General features: G+C 41.9%; 1 protein-coding gene across 1 annotated transcript; it reads left to right on the top strand.

Annotated features, from left to right (window-relative positions):
• The first annotated feature begins 11,727 nt into the window (after window positions 1-11,727).
• rtn4rl2a (reticulon 4 receptor-like 2 a) lies at window positions 11,728-15,627 on the top strand. Its single transcript, XM_037763465.1, has 4 exons — window positions 11,728-12,006; window positions 12,928-13,154; window positions 13,292-13,525; window positions 13,707-15,627. The coding sequence occupies exons 1-4, from the start codon at window positions 11,949-11,951 to the stop codon at window positions 14,565-14,567; spliced, it is 1,380 nt and encodes a 459-aa protein (XP_037619393.1). The 5' UTR covers window positions 11,728-11,948; the 3' UTR covers window positions 14,568-15,627.
• The last annotated feature ends 3,474 nt before the right edge of the window (window positions 15,628-19,101 follow it).

The raw sequence follows: 19,101 nt of genomic DNA, 5'->3' as shown, positions 1-19,101 counted from the left end.
GTACCACCTGCTCCTGACATATGGATTGAGGTTAATATATGCTGTTTGTGTGTGTGGCTGTCTGTTGGTATTTCCTGTTCTTTCTCTTCCCTTTCCTTTCTCTTCTCACCCTACATTTTATTGCATTATCCAGGCATGCACTGTGCTGGTGGAGGATTTTTCTTTGAATTTCCCTTTCCAAGGTCTTCATTTAGTTTATGAGTTTTTCCTCTCACTTTCACCGGCCTGTTAGATATTACGTTCCTACATACTCTTGTGCTGTTTGCACTGTGCTTTTGTTCTCGATGAGCAATCGCTGCGTAATTGATTTTTGCAATATCATTAGCCTACAGAACAGTCATCTTAAAAGACCAATTTAATTAAGTGTAATTGAGAGAAACAGAGGGAGAAAAAAAAAGAAAAAAAAAAAGAGCATCTGTATGGAAGCCAGGTTGCACTGTGGTGCAGTGGTTAGTACTGTGGCCTCACAGCAAGAAGGTCGCAGGTTCAAAATCGGGCTTGGGGCCTTTTTGCGTGGAGTTTGCATGTTCTCCCCGTGTTAGTGTGGGTTTTCTCCGGGTTAGGTTAATTGTTGACTCTTAATTTCCCGTGGATGTGAATGGCTGTCTGTCCCTATGTGTCAACCATGTGAAAGTCTTGCGACCTGTCCATGGTGTACCCACATTCGCCCAAGGTCAAATCTCCCTTTAAGGTACATTTTGAACAGATTAAAAATGTGCGATTAATTTGCAATTAACTGCGATTAACTATGGACAATCGTGGGATTAATCGCAATAAAAAATTTGAATCAATTGACAGCCCTTATTTTTTTATTTTTTTATTTTTATATATAATTAAATGAGTGAAGCAAACCAATACCATCTACTGTTACATTTTTATTTAAAAATGATAATTTATCACCATATCTTACAGTAGGCGCTGATTAAATGGTTTCCAGATTCCTCTCTTAATGCTTATGCTGTTTTTTCCAAGTCATAGTCAAGTCAGCACACTGACACACTGACAGCTGTTGTTGCCTGTTGGGCTGCAGTTTGCCATGCTATGATTTGAGCATATTTTTTATGCTAAATGCAGTACCTGTGAGAGTGCCTGGATAATATTTGTCATTGTTTTGTGTTGTTAATTGATTTCTAATAATAAATATATACATACATTTGCATAAAGAAAGCAAACTTGAGTATTAAATACTTGACACAATTTCCCTTTAAGGTACATAATGTGCGATCAATTTGCGATTAATCACAATTAACTATGGACAACCATGCGATTAATCAGGATTAAATATTTTAATCAACCTCAAGCTTTTTTTCCACCTGTTTTCAGGTGATTTTTTAGAAAGATTATCCTGGCAAAAGATTTTTTTTCCACCTGTTTTTTATAAACACAGAAAAGGAAACAAATTAGATCTGACATATCAGACAGAATTTTTTTTCTCATTTGCCTCTCAGGGCTCCTGGAAGAGGGATTCTCACAAAACCAAAAACCAGACCTTACACCTGGAGTGAAGTGTTAATAGGAAAATGTAGGAGCAGACGCAGACACATACGCACGCAGGTGAAACAAGCACAGATAAGATTTGGGGAGGGGTTGATGACGCGAAGGAAGTCGATGTGAGAAATGTGAGAGACGCAGTGAGAATAAATCTATGCACCCAAGTTGATCCACTTACAGTTTGCTTTGGCACAGTTATGATCATGCCAATAAAGCTTCAGAGAACCGAATCAAACAGATGGAGTGACAGATTGAGACGGAGAGTATGGTGAAGCAAATCAAACACTGCAACACATCAGAGGAAAGAACAGCAAAACTGCTATTTGATTATGACCTGGCTGATTCGGATCCTCTGTAGTCAAACACAGAATTAGTGATCACCATCTTCCCTCTCTTAAAAGCACAATTTAAGATGGCAAGGCTACCAAGGAGGGAGTGTGTATGTGGGCTCAGCATGATGAGAAAAGCACTACATCCTCTGCTGTGAAAAATATGTCTCTCTGTGGGAAATGTTCAAAGATAATATCAAGAAGGCTTTGCCTGGATTTCTTCCCTAGGGCCAGAAAGGCTTGTGAGCCTGAAGGGCTGAAAGACCAACTGCTGTGATGGTCCTCGTACAGAGCTAGGGTTTCTGTGTGACTTGGCCTATTTTCACGACATCACATGTTTTACTCATTTTTAGAAGTTCTTTTCATATATCTATATTACAAAGTTATTTATTGTCCTGAACTGTAAAAGACAGCCCATATTAGTCAGCCCAGTCAAGCAGCAGTTTGTGAAATAGTCACGAAATTTAATGTATTGATTCGACGAATTTCAATTTTTTTTTCGTAATGGTCAGCACAAAATCAGTTCGTATGTTATCCACGTAATTGTGAAAAACTGGGAAGTATAAAAAAATGGCAAAAAACACAGGACTTTCGCCCAGGAGACTGGTGGTCGTGTCCCGTGTGAAACCATAAGTCAATGTTGATTTATGTGTCACTTAACTTCCGTATGTAAGTTACGGCACTTCTGGAGTTATTTTAACACAAACAACGATCTTTTCCCAAAGCTAACTAAGTTTTTTTTGTCACTTGGCGTCCGTCCGTATACGCCACTTTCGGTGTTATCTAAACCCAAACCGTGATCTATTCCTAAACATAAGTAGTGTATTTTGGAAATACTGGAGTGGAAATTGAGACGTGCGTAGGAAAACTCACAAAAAATATGTTGTTGAAAGTTGTGCCGAGCGTCACGACAAAAAAAAGGAAAATTATGTACACGAATCAAATAGATTGAATTACGTGACTATTTCACAGACTGCTGTGAGACTGTGTTGTATTGGTGTATGGCTTAGAAATATGACTGGGTTGTATGGGACAGGAAAAAACAGCACAAACATTAAGAGGTGAACTGAATGACTATGAATAAATCTGGAGACCATTTAATCAGTACCTACTGTAAAATATGGAGATAATGGTTCATGTTTAATTAAAATGTAATGGTATACTGTACCTTGAAAGATGGTAAAGGTTTGATTCACTCATTTAATTATTTTTTTTTAGGTTAATACTGTATTTGTAACTGGAGATCATTTATATATATATACATACGTATATATATGTATATATATATACATTAGGGCTGTCAATCGATTAATCTAACATTTTTCTTTTCTAAATGTACATTAAAGGGAGATTTGTCAAGTATTTAATACTCTTATCAACATGGAAGTGGACAGGTATGTGTCCTGTCTCGTCCTGCTCCTTAGGTTATGTGTGTTCTTAGCAGGTTAACCAGATCCCCCCCCCACACATTAGCCACGCCCCCTTCGATCACTCATGAACCAGTTGTGTTCTATCTTATATGTATATATTTATATGTATATATATTCTATATATATATTCTACCAGATTGATTGTTGTCTGTGCAGTTTGAGTTAAATGCCAGTTAAATTTAAATGTTGTAGCTAAAACAGTTCTTGACTGAGACTGCTGTGCTATAGTTTAATCTTCGTTTCCATCTTCAAGATCAATAAAGACACACAGTGGCTGCCCAACTTAATGGAGAACAGGCGCCCCGTGGAGAGTTCTTGTAAACAGACAAAATGATGTTCTCGTTCAGTGTTACTCACTGAAATGCCTTGTGTGTTTCCTGGCAATCGTGTTGAATGTATTTCCTACAGGAAAAACAGATACGATCTTGAATTTAATTTTCTAAAGATTTTTTTAGCGTTTGCCTTAAATGGACATGTGACTGTGGCGATATAGGGGACAGAGAGAAAGACAGATACAACATGCAACAAAGGTCCCTGGCTGAAATCAAACCAGGTTCATGGTGACAACATGTGATTGCTACAGTTATGTAGCAACAGGCACATCATCAGCACTGCAACATACACATCCACACAATCAGGGTCATGCCACCGATCGTGCATGCAACTCGTTACAACTATTTTTAACCATATAATGTAGTTGTGGAAACGGTGAAAAAAATGTAGAACACAGCAACACCAATGACAATGACGGAAAACAAGCAAATCAACGTAATTCCTTTGCCACAGTGCATGCTGGGAAGCTTTCCTACATGCCTATGTAATGTTTATGGGCTTGTCACTTGTAGGATTAAGCGCCCAATGAGGGTTGTTACACCAAAACGTGGCCATTTTTTGTGAGCAAATTTACATTGATATTCAGGATATGCATAGGAAATTAAAGGGTAACACGTACATGATAATATAATAGCATAACAATGCAAGTACACCCTTTCAAAGAGCAATGAACTATTAGTTCTTATGAATATTAAGACAATGGAATTGGAATGTGAAAAAATATCAAAATATCCTAAATAAATAAAACATAAATCAAATAAAACCACACAACCAAAACAATAAATAAAATGGACTCTCGGGCTCTGTGAACAAAAAATTGCACAAATAAATGTTAAACATTTGGAGTCATTCATTCCTTAACAGGCAATATACTGCAAATCCAGGTTTTCAATGGTTGGGACCTTTGTTAACAAAAAGTGCATGTATGTGTGTAGTTCCCCTTTAATAACAAAAATTACATAATTATAAACAAAAAATTAATAAAACGAATAAATTAAAATATAACAATTATTTAAAAGAAGAAATATTTTTTTTAAAAAAAATAAATAAAGAATTTATTGTGCTATGTACCCGTCTGTATATAGGTGTGCGCGGATATTACTTTTATTTCTCCATGTTTTAAGGTCAAATTCAGTTATGAATGATGCACCTTGTAAAGTGTGAGAGAGATACATACATTGATAGAGAGAGAAAGAGTGTGGGGAAAAAGCTTTCACATTTGCAAGAGCTGCGAGAGGACGCTGAACACATTAGTTGTGAGAGGACTGAACAGCGAGAGAGTGAGGGAGGGAGGAAGGGAGAGAGGGATGGAGGAGGAGGGAGAGTGGACAGTATTGATCTGAACACATGCAAACACATATGGCTGAGTGTTATACAATTGTTCTGCCGGCGATGACAGAGGAGGACAGGAAGTTGCATTGACCAAAGAAAGCCAGCCAATCGATGCTCTGTATGCTGGCAAGTGGTTTCAATGCGTTTTGGTGGCCAAATATTTTGGCATATGATTAGGCTACTGTCAGCCACATAGCTAAGCAAGTGGGCGTTTTGTGCTGAGAGAATGTGAAGAGAGTATGGCTGAATTGGGTGGGGGCTAGTGTAGGCGTGGCGCTGTCCATAGTACTGAAACGGAAGGGAGGAGATCCACAGACAGACAGATAGACGGAACACGTCATAGTTTCTTAGCCTGCTTGCTTTTCATGATTGTAAACAGAATTTTCGACTCTAATTCCATTTTAATAAAGCTCTGTTTGTGGCGACAGTTTAGTTTAGTTTTAACAGCTAACATCTATGAATTTTGGATGTATTCCGTGTAGGACTGTCAAAGTTAATAACAATAATAACGCGTTAACACAAATTTGTTTTAATGCCACTAATTTCTTTAACGCATTAACGCATCTTGCAATTTTTAGGTTGTAGCGGGCTCTGTTTTTAAAGCTAGAGTGACGATACTGACATCACATGAAACTAAAAAACCTAAGGAATCCATTGGTATCAACTATATCATACTAGCTAGCAAAGGAGGCTAAATTACGCTCCAAACTTACGCTACATTTTGGCGAAGAAAAACTGTAATGGCCATTTTCAAAGGGGTCCCTTGACCTTTGACCTCAAGATATGTGAATGAAAATGGGTTCTATGGGTACCCACGAGTCTCCCCTTTACCTCTGCAGGGAACCAATATGTATTTTTATGAGTATAATCATATAAACAACAGTGTCAGTGTCAATTATTTAGTTGTAATTTGATTAAGCACATGAAATCCACAGAGGGTTCTGGCATATATAAATGCAGAATATAATTGAGCTGCCATGACTCTACTTTCCGATTAACCCCTGATGACATCATCTCCCTCCAGAGCCACAGCAGACAGTAAACACTTTTTCCAGACCAAGTAGTGCTCCTCATACTGAGTAGACTAAGCTTCCTATTCCGGTGCCTTTAAAGACAGCAGATGCAGCAATGCACACAAAGTGAGAAGAACAGGGGTGTCTGCCGAGGCCCATGAGACCTGCAGCCCTGCACAGTACTCTTCGTAGTAAAATGTATTTTAATTTAATAAAGTTTCTCTTTTAGAATGAAGAAAAATCTGTGTTAAACCCAACATGTTAAACTTTACATACAATTTGAGTGAAATGATGAAACAAATAGCACAAAAAGCGATGACGTCCTCCCTAAAATGGCTTTTTAGAAACTCAATAACTTGTTGCCTTATTAGATGAGAAAAAACTAATTACATCTCACTCCTGTCACCATTGTGCTGCAGACTGCGTGCCAGCTAGTGTGTGGAAAGAAAGCAGCAGTATATGGTTGAGCGGAAGTGGTGACGCCAAGGGACGGAACGAATGAAAGACACTGGCAAAAGAAGGGAGGGAGCGCTGGAAAACAAAGAGAGATGTGATGTAGGAGAGGGGAGGTGAGCAAGATGCTGAAGAATGGCACGAGCGTCTTTTGTCGGTGACAACTGAACTGACTGAAAGACGCCGCTGCCTCTGTGAATGCGTGTGTGAGAGAGATAGACGGGCCGTGCCAATGAGAAATGTGTTAGATAGTTTCCCGCAAAACAATATGACACATTGAGTCACCTTCCAGAAGTACATGTGCTGGTTTTCTTTGTCTCAGTGTGCGTGACACTACGCTGTCTTGTGCTGTTTATTTCACAGTGTGTCTGTCAAGTATCAGTCTTTTCCTGCATGCACATCACCCTGTCTGTTGTAACCACTTGTGTTCTTCTCCTTTCTTGTACCTCCTCATTAATGATGCCCAATGGGACGCAAACACACCGAGTGTACAAGTTGTGTTCATTAATGAGATGAACCATGTAAAAAGCCGTCCTCCCTCACTGAGTGGCCTTATTAAACCGCTCCAGGATGTTAATAAAGAGAAGTTTTAAAGCCAATGTGAATTGTGCAAAAGGGGGCTGCAGTTCAATAACAGGAAGATATTTAATAACTTCATCACGGGCCAGAGAACAGAGGGATGTGTGTTGTTACCTTGGCAACAGACACACCTCTCTTGCAGCATCCCATCCCAGTTACTAACATCCTCACCGACCTGCTATCGGTGCTGACTCCGTTGACGTCACGCAGGGGCAGAATTGCACAGCCACACCTGGAGCAGTGAATCCCGGAGGCTAATTTGGAGCTGCTGATTTGAAAGTGCAATCAGTTTATCTCAGGGTGTCTCACACCACACAGAGAAAGATAACAAACACGGCGTGCCGGTCGGTGCAGTGACGCACTCCTCAGTTGTTAACTAACAGCGGAGCAAAGCCGGGGCGGGGAGTGAGTAGAGCGAGGTGCAGCAGGATGGAGACAGAGATGGATAAAGACAGACAGACGTTGCAGATGGACAGAGAGACAGGCTGGCAGATGTTGCCGGAGTGGGCGCTGCGGGCCCGGGGAAGCCTCGGTTTTGTTTCTGCGTGGGGGATTACACAAACTCGACGTAGCGATCATCACACTCATTGAGGAGACGGTGCCTACACAGTACCGCAAAGCCATGCTGTGTGGGTGATTGGCACAACACTGATTGACTGACACTCCGTGGTGGCATTTAGACAAAGTTGTGCCACAGCAGGCAGGCATGCAAACACTGTCACACACACACACTAACACACACAGCTGGCGCTGTGGGTGTGTGTGAAGGGGAGGCCTGTGAGGTGTTGGTCCCGGATGGCCAGTGGGCACTAAAACTCATCCACAAATCCAGATAAGGACAAAGCAGGAGGTGTGAGTGAACAACAACACACACCGTGTAATGGATCCCCTCAATTAGTCATTTGTTTGTGATGCCTGTGGCTCAGTTGGCTGAGTGCAGAATGAAGCATGTGCATACGCGTTGTGTGTGTGTGTGTGTGTGCATGTGCGCGGCCATGCACACACCCTTCCACGTGACTATTTCTTCCCTGGTATACTCATCTGTTGAGCCGCCTGTGCGTTACAGTACTATGAATGGGAGCGCTTCTGTTGTCTGCCTCCTCATGACTCTCGGTCTGAGCAGCAAACAACATTTATTTTCAATGTCAAACATACAAAAAAAAATTCACCAAGGTCGACTCTCCTATTTTCCTGGGTTGCCTGTCTAATGTTACACTAGCAAAATGCTCTTAAGAGACTATGCTAGAGAAGTTATTACACACAGCTATTTCTATAGCTCTTCACATAAAGGACTCTTACAGAGCCTACAAGACCAAACTAATCAATGATTGGTTAGAGTGAGTCATACATTAAGCAGAAGAATACAGGAAAGCAAACAAGGGCAAAACACTGAATGCTATTTCAGAGAGACCTTAAAAGCTGATGTTGTGAACGCCTTGAAAGACTAACTAATTATGTCTCAGAGCGTACTCCATACGTTTCCATCAGTGTACTGAAGCTGCGGTACCTCATAATGTGTTGGTCCTTTGTATTGCTAGGTTCTAATCTCTGGGTGTGGCTTCTTATGAAGTTTCAAAATTGCACAAAATGGCAAAAAAAATGTGTTTTTTTGGTGTTTGTGTAGAGCAATACTGACTACATGGATGATAGAACAATATATTAGGGCTGTCAATCGATTAAAATAGTTAATCCTGATTAATCGCAAATTAATCACACCTTTTTTTATCTGTTCAAAATGTACCTTAAAGCGAGATTTGTCAAGTATTTAATACTCTTATCAACATGGGAGTGGACAAATATGCTTGCTCTATGCAAATGTATGTATATATTTATTATTGGAAATCAATTACCAACACAGAACAGTGACAAATATTGTCCAGAAACCCTCACAGGTACTGCATTTAGCATATTAGTGGCGTTAAAACGAATTGGCGTTAACATGTTATTTTCGTGTTAACTTTGACAGCCCTTAAAATAGAGATGTACACAGTGACCAGAAAGATAGAAACACCTACAATGTAATGCAATACAATACAATAGTCCTATTGATTCAACTTGAGGCTTTATAGTGTCCTTGTATTGGACTTAAGTGTTTCTAATATTCTAATAGTCAACACAATTAAAAGTATCTATTGCCTCCACACAGCTCTCAACATGGCAATGGCTGAGCTGGCGGCTCTCAGCTAACGGTGCTAACGATGGCAACAGTGCTGACAGAGATGTTTACCTGATTTCATTCTCTGCTCAGGTAGACGTTAGTCCTCTATATCTTTACATAGCACATAGTAGTTTGCTGCTATATTAATGCTCTGGATATCGTATATAGCATTGGTTCCCAAACAAATTTGCATTAGTGAGTTATTATCGTCTTAACTTTGACAACCCTATTTTAGATGTTTTATTACAGAAACTGTATGAAACCCATAACCAAAATAGTCATACATTTTGTCACTGTGTTACTTATTGGTGGAATTATAGTGACAATAAATGAGTCCCCTTTTTGCTGGGGATCCCCTGGAACTGCTTCAAGGACCCCTGGGGATTCCCAGACTCCACTTTGGGAACCACTGGTATATAAAACCTTTAACATTACAGGGTTGTTGTATTGCTTTACATCGCAATTACAGGGGCTTCACTCAGTCCATTACAGTAGTAAAGTGCATCTTTGAATTAAATTCGATCAATGAAAAGGCAAATTTTATTCATCACACTTTATCATTATCACAATTGATGCTATCCTGCTGTCTTACGGCTGGTGGTTTAACAGGAGCAATGACAGCTTGAGGCGCAGCAACACAGACTTGAAGTGGCGTGCATCTGTTGTGTTTGCTGTCTCTCTGGTTTCTGGCTTAATTACCATCCCCTTTCCCCCCCCCCCCCCATTTATAAACCTAATTAACAAGATTTGAACTTGTGCAATGAAAGCGGATAAATATGACTGCATTTCCATTTACTTACAACAGATTTTGTTTAACGTGGGGCTGTCAAAGCTAATGCGATAATAACGTGTTAACCCAAATTTGTTTTAATGCACTAATTTCTTTAACGCACTAAGGCAACTTGCGATTTCGAGGTTATAGTGGGCTCAGTTTTAAAGCCAGAGTGAAGATACAGGTATCATCAAATGAAACTAGAAAAGGAATCCAGATTTATGCTAACTTTTGGCAAGGAAAAACTGTTATGGCCATATTTAAAGGGGTCCCTTGACATCTGACCTCAAGATATGTGAATGAAAATGGGTTCTATGGGTACCCACGAGTCTCCCCTTTACAGACATGCCCGCTTTATGATAATCACATGCAGTTTGGGGCAAGTCATAGTCAAGTCAGCACACTGACACACTGACAGCTGTTGTTGCCTGTTGGGCTGCAGTTTGCCATATTATGATTTGAGCATATTTTTTATGCTAAATGCAGTACCTGTGAGGGTTTCTGGACAATATTTGTCATTGTTTTGTGTTGTTAATTGATTTCCGATAATAAATATATACCTACATTTGCATGAAGCAAGCATATTAGCCCACACCCTTCTGTCTTTAAGGTACATTTTGAACATACACGTGTGAATAATTTTAGATTAATCGCGATTAAATGTTTTAATCGATCGACAGCCCTAGTTTAAAGGTCCCATATCGTGCTCATTTTCAGGTTCATACTTGTATTTTCTGTTTCTATTAGAGCATGTTTACATGCTGTAATGTTCAAAAAACACTTTATTTTCCTCATACTGTCTGCCTGAATATACCTGTATTCACCCTCTGTCTGAAACGCTTCGTTTTAGTGCATTTCAACGGAATTGCAACGGAATTGCGTTGCTAGGCAACAGCTTGGGTCCATGTTTACTTCCTGTCAGCTGATGTCATTCACATACACTGCAACAGGAAATAAACTGGGACACATTTAGAATGTTTATGTTTAAAACCGCGTAATGGTCTAAATATTGTATGTTTGTGACATCACAAATGGACAGAAATCCTAACGGCTTGTTTCAAACGCACAATTTCTGAATACGGGCTGTTTGTATTTTTCCGTATATTGAGTGTTTTGATAGTTTAACAGTATTTATTTAGCACTTAAACCTGCTTTATAATATAAAAGGCCTGAAAATCTCACTTTTTACAATATGGGACCTTTAAAGTGATTCAAATGTCCTTAAATAGTAAAAAAGAGCAACCTTCTATCTAACCACTCTTGCATCGTTTAGCCACTTCTATCTCCATCATCAAAGACATTACCTCAAAAGCTATAATTGTACCACCAACAGCATGACTGGAGCATTTAACCTCCACACAACAAAATACTACTCAATCACTCAATTGCTTTGAGTGACTCTTCTCTGGCACCGAGTTCTCTCTTGTGGTTGAATGAATCATAATTCAGGGGCATCCTCCTTTTCCTAAGGCAGAAACCATCTAAGCCCATGTTCTGTATCTATCTCTCTGTCTGTGCGCCGGAAGCAGCCCATAACGGTCTCTGAGAGAGCCAGCCAGGAAGCGAGCTGTGCGCTCCTCTCCTCTCTCCTACCCGTTCACCGCTCCTCCACAGAGCCCAGTCATCATTACCGGGCACCATGCCTTCCACCCTCCCTTCACCGTTTCTACTTTCACCCTCCCCTCCCTTCTTTCTTTCTATGTGCGTCGAGAAAGTCTCCTCCTCTCCTCCTCTGAGCGCACGTCTCCAACCAGTCTTTTACGCGCGTTCGAGCTCTCCAAGAGAGAATCCCCTACGGTAACGGCCCCTCCTCTTTCCGTTTCTTCTTGCCGCCCTCATTCATTCATGACCCCCGGATCGGTGACGTAGGAGATTCCTCGGTGCCCACTGCCGTAGGCAATAACGGCATGCTGGAGTATAAATGGGACACTGGTAGCCATCAACCGGCACACTCTCAGTCGCTCCGATCCGACTCGGGAACCAGCGCATCAGCGGAGATAGCAGGCTTTAATTTAACAACCTATCTAGGCTAACTCGCTTTTGGGCTTTTGGTTCAGGATGGACACCTCTTCGATTTCTCGGAGCCGACGATGCTCCATCATGCGCAACTGCAAAAGTAAGTTTATCTCTGTCTTTCCTTTGGATTTTTTTGGATACATGGACACAACAGAAGCTACTGTTATGCTGCTTTTCATTCACAACTTGTGCAACAATTTCTATGTTTTTAATCTAAGAAAGATTGAGACTCTTTTTAAAGATAGTAAACACATCAAATATGGATACATGATTGGATGGATGATAGAAATTCATGGATACAACGAAGCTATACTGTTATGCTGCTTTTCATAACTTGTGCAACAATTTCTATGTTTTTTTAATCTAAGAAAGATTGAGGCTCTTTTTTAAAAAACATATTAACATCAAATATGGATACATGATTGGATAGATGATAGAAATTCCAAAGGACAAAACGACTTACTTTATGACTTAGAGTAGTCAAACTGCAGAATGTAAAGTGGAGTATGACCAGCATTTTGGATTAATACTAAGAAAGAGCTGCTGTATTTTGACACTTTTGTGATCATTTCTTGTGAAACAATTTCTACGTTTTTAATCCAAGAAAGATTGAGGCTCTTTTTAAAGATATTACACACATCAAATATGGATACATGATTGGATGGATGATAGAAATTCCAAAAGAAAAAATATTATTATTTTATGACTTAGAGTAGTCAAACTGCAGAATGTGAAGTGGAATATGATGGGAACTTTGGATTAATTCTTAGAAAGAGCTGCTGTATTTTGACACTTTTGTGATCATGCTGTGCGTAATGGTCGGTGCAAGTGTGCCGATGCGTAAACTTAACTTACTGTAGACACATGCAGCTGTAAAGTGTAGAAAATCTAGATGTAACTCCAACTAAAATACCAGTGCAATAACGGTTTAGACTCAGCATGCTGGTTGTGATGTAGAATAAAGGATGATGTCAGCTCCAGCTCACCTCCATCTCTCTCTCTCTTCCTTCCTCTCCTCCAGGCGGTCTCTCCCTCTGGTTAGTGGTGTGGCTGGTCCTCGGCAAGCCAAGTCCGGCTTCGGCGTGCCCGCACTTGTGCGTGTGCTACCCGACGCCCATGACTGTGAGCTGCCAGGCGCAGAACTTCACCACCGTGCCGGTCGGAGTGCCCTATGAGTCGCAGCGTGTATTCCTCCAGAACAACCGCATCACGGAGCTCAGAGTTGGCTCTTTTGGCTTCGGGACTCAGGTAAGGAAACGAATGTGAAACTGCTGTGTCTTAGAAAAAGTTTTATTTTCTGCACGTTTTGGAAATGTTAAGTTGAATAAGGAGAATGAGGAGAATAATCACCTTTTCAATTTGTGTGTTTCTCTTTGAATCATCAGGTCCTGTGGCTGTTCTCTAACAACATCACGTGGATTGAGGCAGGGGCCTTCAGTGAACTGAGGGACTTGGAGGAGTTGGACTTGGGGGACAACCACAACCTCCACAGGCTGGAGGGGGGAGCCTTCCGCGGCCTAGAGAAACTCCAGAGCCTCCATATGCACCGCTGCAAACTCACTGCCCTGCCTCATGACCTCTTCCACAAGCTTTACAGCCTGCAGTTCCTCTACCTGCAGGTAGGAGAGATATAAACCAATGCATGTAGATAACTGACACACAGTTAGATACACAAACACATGCAGCCTCCCACACATACACACAGCATTACAAATAGTCCAGTTACAAATATTACAAATCCCAGTGTGTCTCTTCTTTTCATGCTTAACCCCTTCCCTTCTTCTATTTCTACTTCCTCAGGAGAATAATCTTCACTTCCTGCAGGACGACATCTTCTCTGACCTCATCAACCTGAGCCAGCTTTTCCTGCACGGCAACCGCATCCGCACCCTCTCGGAGAACGTGTTCCGCGGCCTCGTCAACCTCGACCGCCTCCTCCTCCACGACAACCGCGTCAGGCAGGTGAACCGCCGCGCCTTCCGCGACCTCGGCCGCCTGACGATGCTCTTCCTCTTCAACAACTCCCTGGCCGAGCTGCCCAGCCAGACCCTGAGGGACACCCAGGGCATCGAGTTCCTCCGCCTCAACGCCAACCCCTGGTCCTGCGGCTGCGAGGCCCGCGGCCTGTGGGAGTGGTTCCGCGAGGCCCGCGTGTCTTCGTCCGAAGTGATCTGCGCCTCCCCTTCCGCCCGCCGCAACCAGGACCTCCGCTTCCTTCGCGAGATGGACTTCGCACTCTGCCCCCTGCCCGACCCCGGCTCCATCGCAGGCTCCACCACCACCACCTTCAGCACCAAGACCCGCTGGTGGTTCCACAAGAACAAGCCCCAATCGTCCACGAAAGGCCTGTTTGAGAAATCCTCGGAGACGGTCAAAGCTGGTTTGTACGGTAAAGGCCCATCCACAACCACCTCAGTGGTCAAGTACGAGCTGGGGGAGGAAGAGCTGGCGCTGCCCAAACTCGACGCAGAAGAGTACTGGGAAAACTACGGCAATGAGGACTCTGGTGTCACCCTGCGATGCGTAGAGCTCGAGTGTCCGCCTGAGTTCGACATGCCTCCATCTTCCTCCTCTCCCTCGTCCTCCTCACCCTCTTTCCTCACACTACTGGCCCTAACTGTTTCCAGCCTCTGCCTCAACCTCCACCTGCTATTCGGCTGAATGTGACTCTTAGCACCACATCCCTTCGCCTTCTAGCCTGTTTTAAAGGCTGCGAGGACACCTGTTAGACTCTACACCCCCTTTGCCCGCTTTGCTGTTAGCCAAATCCTCAAGGCACAGCGAGGGAGATAGGGGGACGGTTAGATTCTGAATCTACCACCTACAGGGCTTAACACTTTTCACATACATCTATAATACTCTACAGGTATGGCTTTCTGTGTCTCACCTGTATGGTGTCACGTTATGATTCCCTGCAATCAGGGCAACGAGGGCTGAGTCCATCACTTAATATCAGTGCAATTTGATAGCAGTTGTGAATGCTGTTGTCAATTTTGTCACCTTGACTTAGTTATAACTACTATTGCTATTAGTGCATCCAATTATTTGGTTGCCACTAAGATTACTGTTAGAAACAGTGCACAGTAATGACAATACTGTAACCACTTAAAGTGTTATGTAAATAGGTACGTATTTTTGTGATATTTGATATCTGTGGTCCAATTTCATCTTCATCTAGGAGAGAAGGCTAGTGCTTCTACAGGACAGAGCACAGTGAGTTCACTGGGAGACAGAGAGGAGAAGACAATATACTGTGAAGCTGGGGAGGGTAGGGAAAACAAAGAGAGAGAGGAGAGAGAGGGAAATGCAGGGACGTCAGCGAAGAAGGAAAGACGGAGAGGAAAATTACAGGGAGAAGAACGGGAGGGGTTGTTCTACGAAACAGGATTAGAAAGAGCGAGAGAGAAAGGGAGGGAGGAGGTGGACAGGGTTCACGCAGCAATAAGAAAAGAGGCAGCGAGAATACAGCGGGACACTGTGAGAAGACGGTGCTGGCGGTAGAAGCAAAAGTAATAAATCCACTAGTCATTCCATTCATCCGAATCACACCGTTTTCTGTAAACGTGGTGTCGTTTTCGACAACCACAGGGAAAGAATGCTTCCTGTCAGGAAGCCAGAGATATTTGGTTTGTGGATGTCTTTCTGTGACATATTGATATACTGTGTAAAGATTGTTGATTTTGATGCTGATGAAGATCTTGATAAAAAAATGTATACCGAATATTTCCTGAATCATGCTTTTCTTTGTGGGCAGAACTTACTTTAAAAAAGTGGGGGGGATTTAAGGTTCTCTTAAAGGCAAAACAACTCAAAACAAAAATCCACCAAAAAGTAGCAGATTGCCGCAGTGTGACTAAACCCGTGACCGCTGAAAGGACTGACCGCGTGGACCTGATGTCACAGCTAGAGGCGCTCGGAACGGCTCTGGCTGTGATGGGCATCTGTCTGTGTGTGTCTGGGTGAATGGGGATGAATGGGATTCACAAGCTGACACCTCTGCAAAAGGCAAATACGTCAGCAGGTTTGTCACTCCACTGACTCATCGGTGGGCGACGCCAGATGGACAAAACGAGGTGCAAATTGCCTGATTTGTAAATACACCAAGAGAGCAATGAGAGAGTCTGGTGACTGTCGGAGCCGCGGAGGGCGGGAGACAAATTAAGACCGACATGCAGACGGACTGATGGAGATGATGTGAAGCGGTAGAGGAGTGGGCTTAGAAGTCAAACTTCACAGGGAATTCGTTAATGCTGAGGCTGCAAAAATAAGGAGGAGAAATGTTCTGAGCAAGCAGCGGAAGTAAAAAAAAGGGAGGAGGAAGTTACCAAATATAGGCATCCACTTTCTTCCACAGCAGCTTATTATTCCCTCCCTCTTCAAAGCATGTTTCCACATCGCCTTGTAGGCAGCGAGGTTCTGTAGGTGTGCTGATGTATACTTTTCTTCTTTGCACACCGTTTTCCTCGAGCTCCCTCCATCTCTCAAGGCCAGAGCTGGGATGGAAGGAAAGAGTCCCCAGCTCCAATAGAGGTGACAAGGGTAAGGCCGAGATGTAGTAGGAGTGAAAGAGTAGGAGGTAATGTTAAAGAGGTGTACACACAAACAAAGATCCACTCACACAGCCAGTTAGCCTTGCTGCAACAGAAACCAACCTCACGCACTATCGATTTACAGGAAAGAGTTACAGAAAAAACCTCCGGCGTCTTTTGAGGTTTGATTTAGGGAAATATTCGGTGTCATCTCGCTGTTTAGTCTCTTATTGAGTCTCGTGGAGGAGGTCAAACTGAGCCCGGGGTGCTCTTCAGTGGCCATGACAGTGGGGTCACTGCCAGACGACCAAAGTGCCAGTTATACCATTTGTTTCCTTGTTCGGTTTGTCAGAGTGCATGTTCTCCGTTTTGTATCTGAGAAAGAAGTAATAATTCTATATGACAGATTATTGGCTTATTTGTTATTTATTTTTTACTGTAAGAGAGAACGTGTTATTGAAAGAGGCAGCATAAAGGAAGAATAAATTCATACTTGTTTTAACAAAATGTGATTGTGTGTGGGCGTTTCATTCTATGTCTTGGCGAATGTCCAGTCAAAGGAATCAAAACACACTCACACACACACACACACACGGACACACACATGCCATTGTGTAAGTCCTCCGGGCAGTTGTCCAGCTTTCTCAACCGTTCAACCGTTGAGCTGAGAATAACAGAGAACAGGAAGTGTGGGGATGAAAACAACTTCATTGCTTTTCACCAATTTCAAGCACAGTGACCCTCCAATGAAATAAATAACACCTGCTCTTCCAATATGCTGACGGCATGTAATCAAAAAATAAAACCACATCAGCTTTGATGGTAATTAAGTAATAATGATTATTACTGTTGTTGGGCATCACATGTAGATACAAGATTATTGTTAAGATAACTTAGTTTGATCTAAACACATTAAACCCCAAATTGTTGTGTACATCTGATTATTACAGCCTAAACGTAAAGAGAAATTTGAAAATGTGATGACAATTTACTAGGGCTGTCAATCGATTAAAATATTTAATCCTGATTAATCGCATGATTGGTCATAGTTAATCGTGATCAATGGCAAATTAATCGCACATTTTTTATCTGTTCAAAATGTACCTTCAAGGGAGATTTGTCAAGCATTTAATACTCTTATCAACATGGGAGTGGGAAAATATGCTTGCTTTATGCAAATGTCTGTATATATATATTATTGGAAATCAATTAACAACACAAAACAATGACACATATTGTCCAGAAACCCTCACAGGTACTGCATTTAGCATAAAACATATGCTCAAATCATAACGTGGCAAACTCAAACCCAACAGGTAACGACAACTGTCAGTGTGTCAGTGTGCTGACTTGACTATGACTTTCCCCAAACTGCATGTGATTATCATAAAGTGGGCATGTCTGTAAAGGGGAGACTCGTTGGTACCCATATAACCTATTTTCATTTACAGATCTTGAGGTCAAAGGTCAAGGGAACCCTTTGAAAATGGCGATGCCAGTTTTTCCTCGCCAAAATTTTGCGTTAACTTTGGAGCGTTATTTAGCCCCCTTCACAACAAGCTAGTATGACATGGTTGGTACCAATGGATTCCTTAGGTTTTCTAGTTTCACACCAGTATCTTCACTATAGCTTTAAAACTGATGCCAACCTAAAATTCGAGTTGTGATAATAATAATACATCGACACTGACAAGCTACTCATTTGGTATCGATTCCTTTTAAAAAATAAAAGGCATATAAGATTATAAACTGGGAAAAAAAAGTTCTGAAACTTGTGTTTGGTGGATTATTTCTCCATTGTTACAATGCTAATTGGCATTGTATTTTACATCGTTGGAAAGCCTGTTTATTTATCTTCACAATGATGTCCAACTTGTAAGGATTATGCATTTGTGAGATGAGCAGCACAGCTGATTATGTGGGGAGCGCCCAAGATTTGCCAAAATGCTCTGCCAATGGTAAACAGTGTATTCTCCTGTTGGTATTGGCTCTTGTTTTGAGTTGTTTGGTGGATTGGATGATTGAACTCTCTATCAGTAACAAGGAACAAACAAGACATATTGGAAATTTTACACTTTATTCATTTAATACACCGTCAGGAGCCTCAGTAGCGGTGGAAGATCCATACGCAGCCACAACAGCCTGGCACCTCCTCCTCATGCTGGTCACCAACCTGGTAACACGTTGCTGTGGGATGGCGTTCCATTCCTCAACCAGGATTCGTTGCAGGTCAGCCAGCGTGTGTTGGTCACTCTAACACGTACAGCACGCCCAAGCTGATCCCACAAGTGTTGAATTGGGTTGAGGTATCGTATAGATACCTCCTCATTTCAATATCACTCATCAGCCGCTCCTGGTCCATTTGGGCGATTTCAAGGCGAGCGACAGGAATAAATAGAAACAGTTGGGTGTCTGACAAAAGTTCAGCTCAAAACGGCGTGCCACATTGCACTGCGTCCTCACAGCCAGGACATTCAAATAAGAAAATAACATGTCTCTTAAGCAGTGTTGTTAATGACTTTGCAGAGCACCAGACCTGTAGGATAAACTAATGGGTGAGTCCTGGTGTCTTTTTGTTATTATGGAGTGGGATCAGAGATTTAAATCTATAGCACTGTAATTTTTATGACTCATATGTTAGAAAATGCGCACCTACTTTTAATCTG

The sequence above is a fragment of the Sebastes umbrosus genome, chromosome 3 (assembly GCF_015220745.1).
Source record: "Sebastes umbrosus isolate fSebUmb1 chromosome 3, fSebUmb1.pri, whole genome shotgun sequence".
Lineage (NCBI taxonomy): Eukaryota > Metazoa > Chordata > Actinopteri > Perciformes > Sebastidae > Sebastes > Sebastes umbrosus.
Note: the sequence above shows the minus strand (reverse complement) of the source record. Positions and strands in the feature narration are given on the sequence as shown.

Bases quoted from the DNA above. Each gene is read 5' to 3' on its own strand.
- rtn4rl2a (XM_037763465.1), top strand. From the start codon at position 11,949: ATGGACACCTCTTCGATTTCTCGGAGCCGACGATGCTCCATCATGCGC. The intron at 12,007-12,927 runs GTAAGTTTATCT...CCTCTCCTCCAG, and splicing joins CATCATGCGCAACTGCAAAA to GCGGTCTCTCCCTCTGGTTA. The intron at 13,526-13,706 runs GTAGGAGAGATA...CTACTTCCTCAG, and splicing joins TGCAGTTCCTCTACCTGCAG to GAGAATAATCTTCACTTCCT.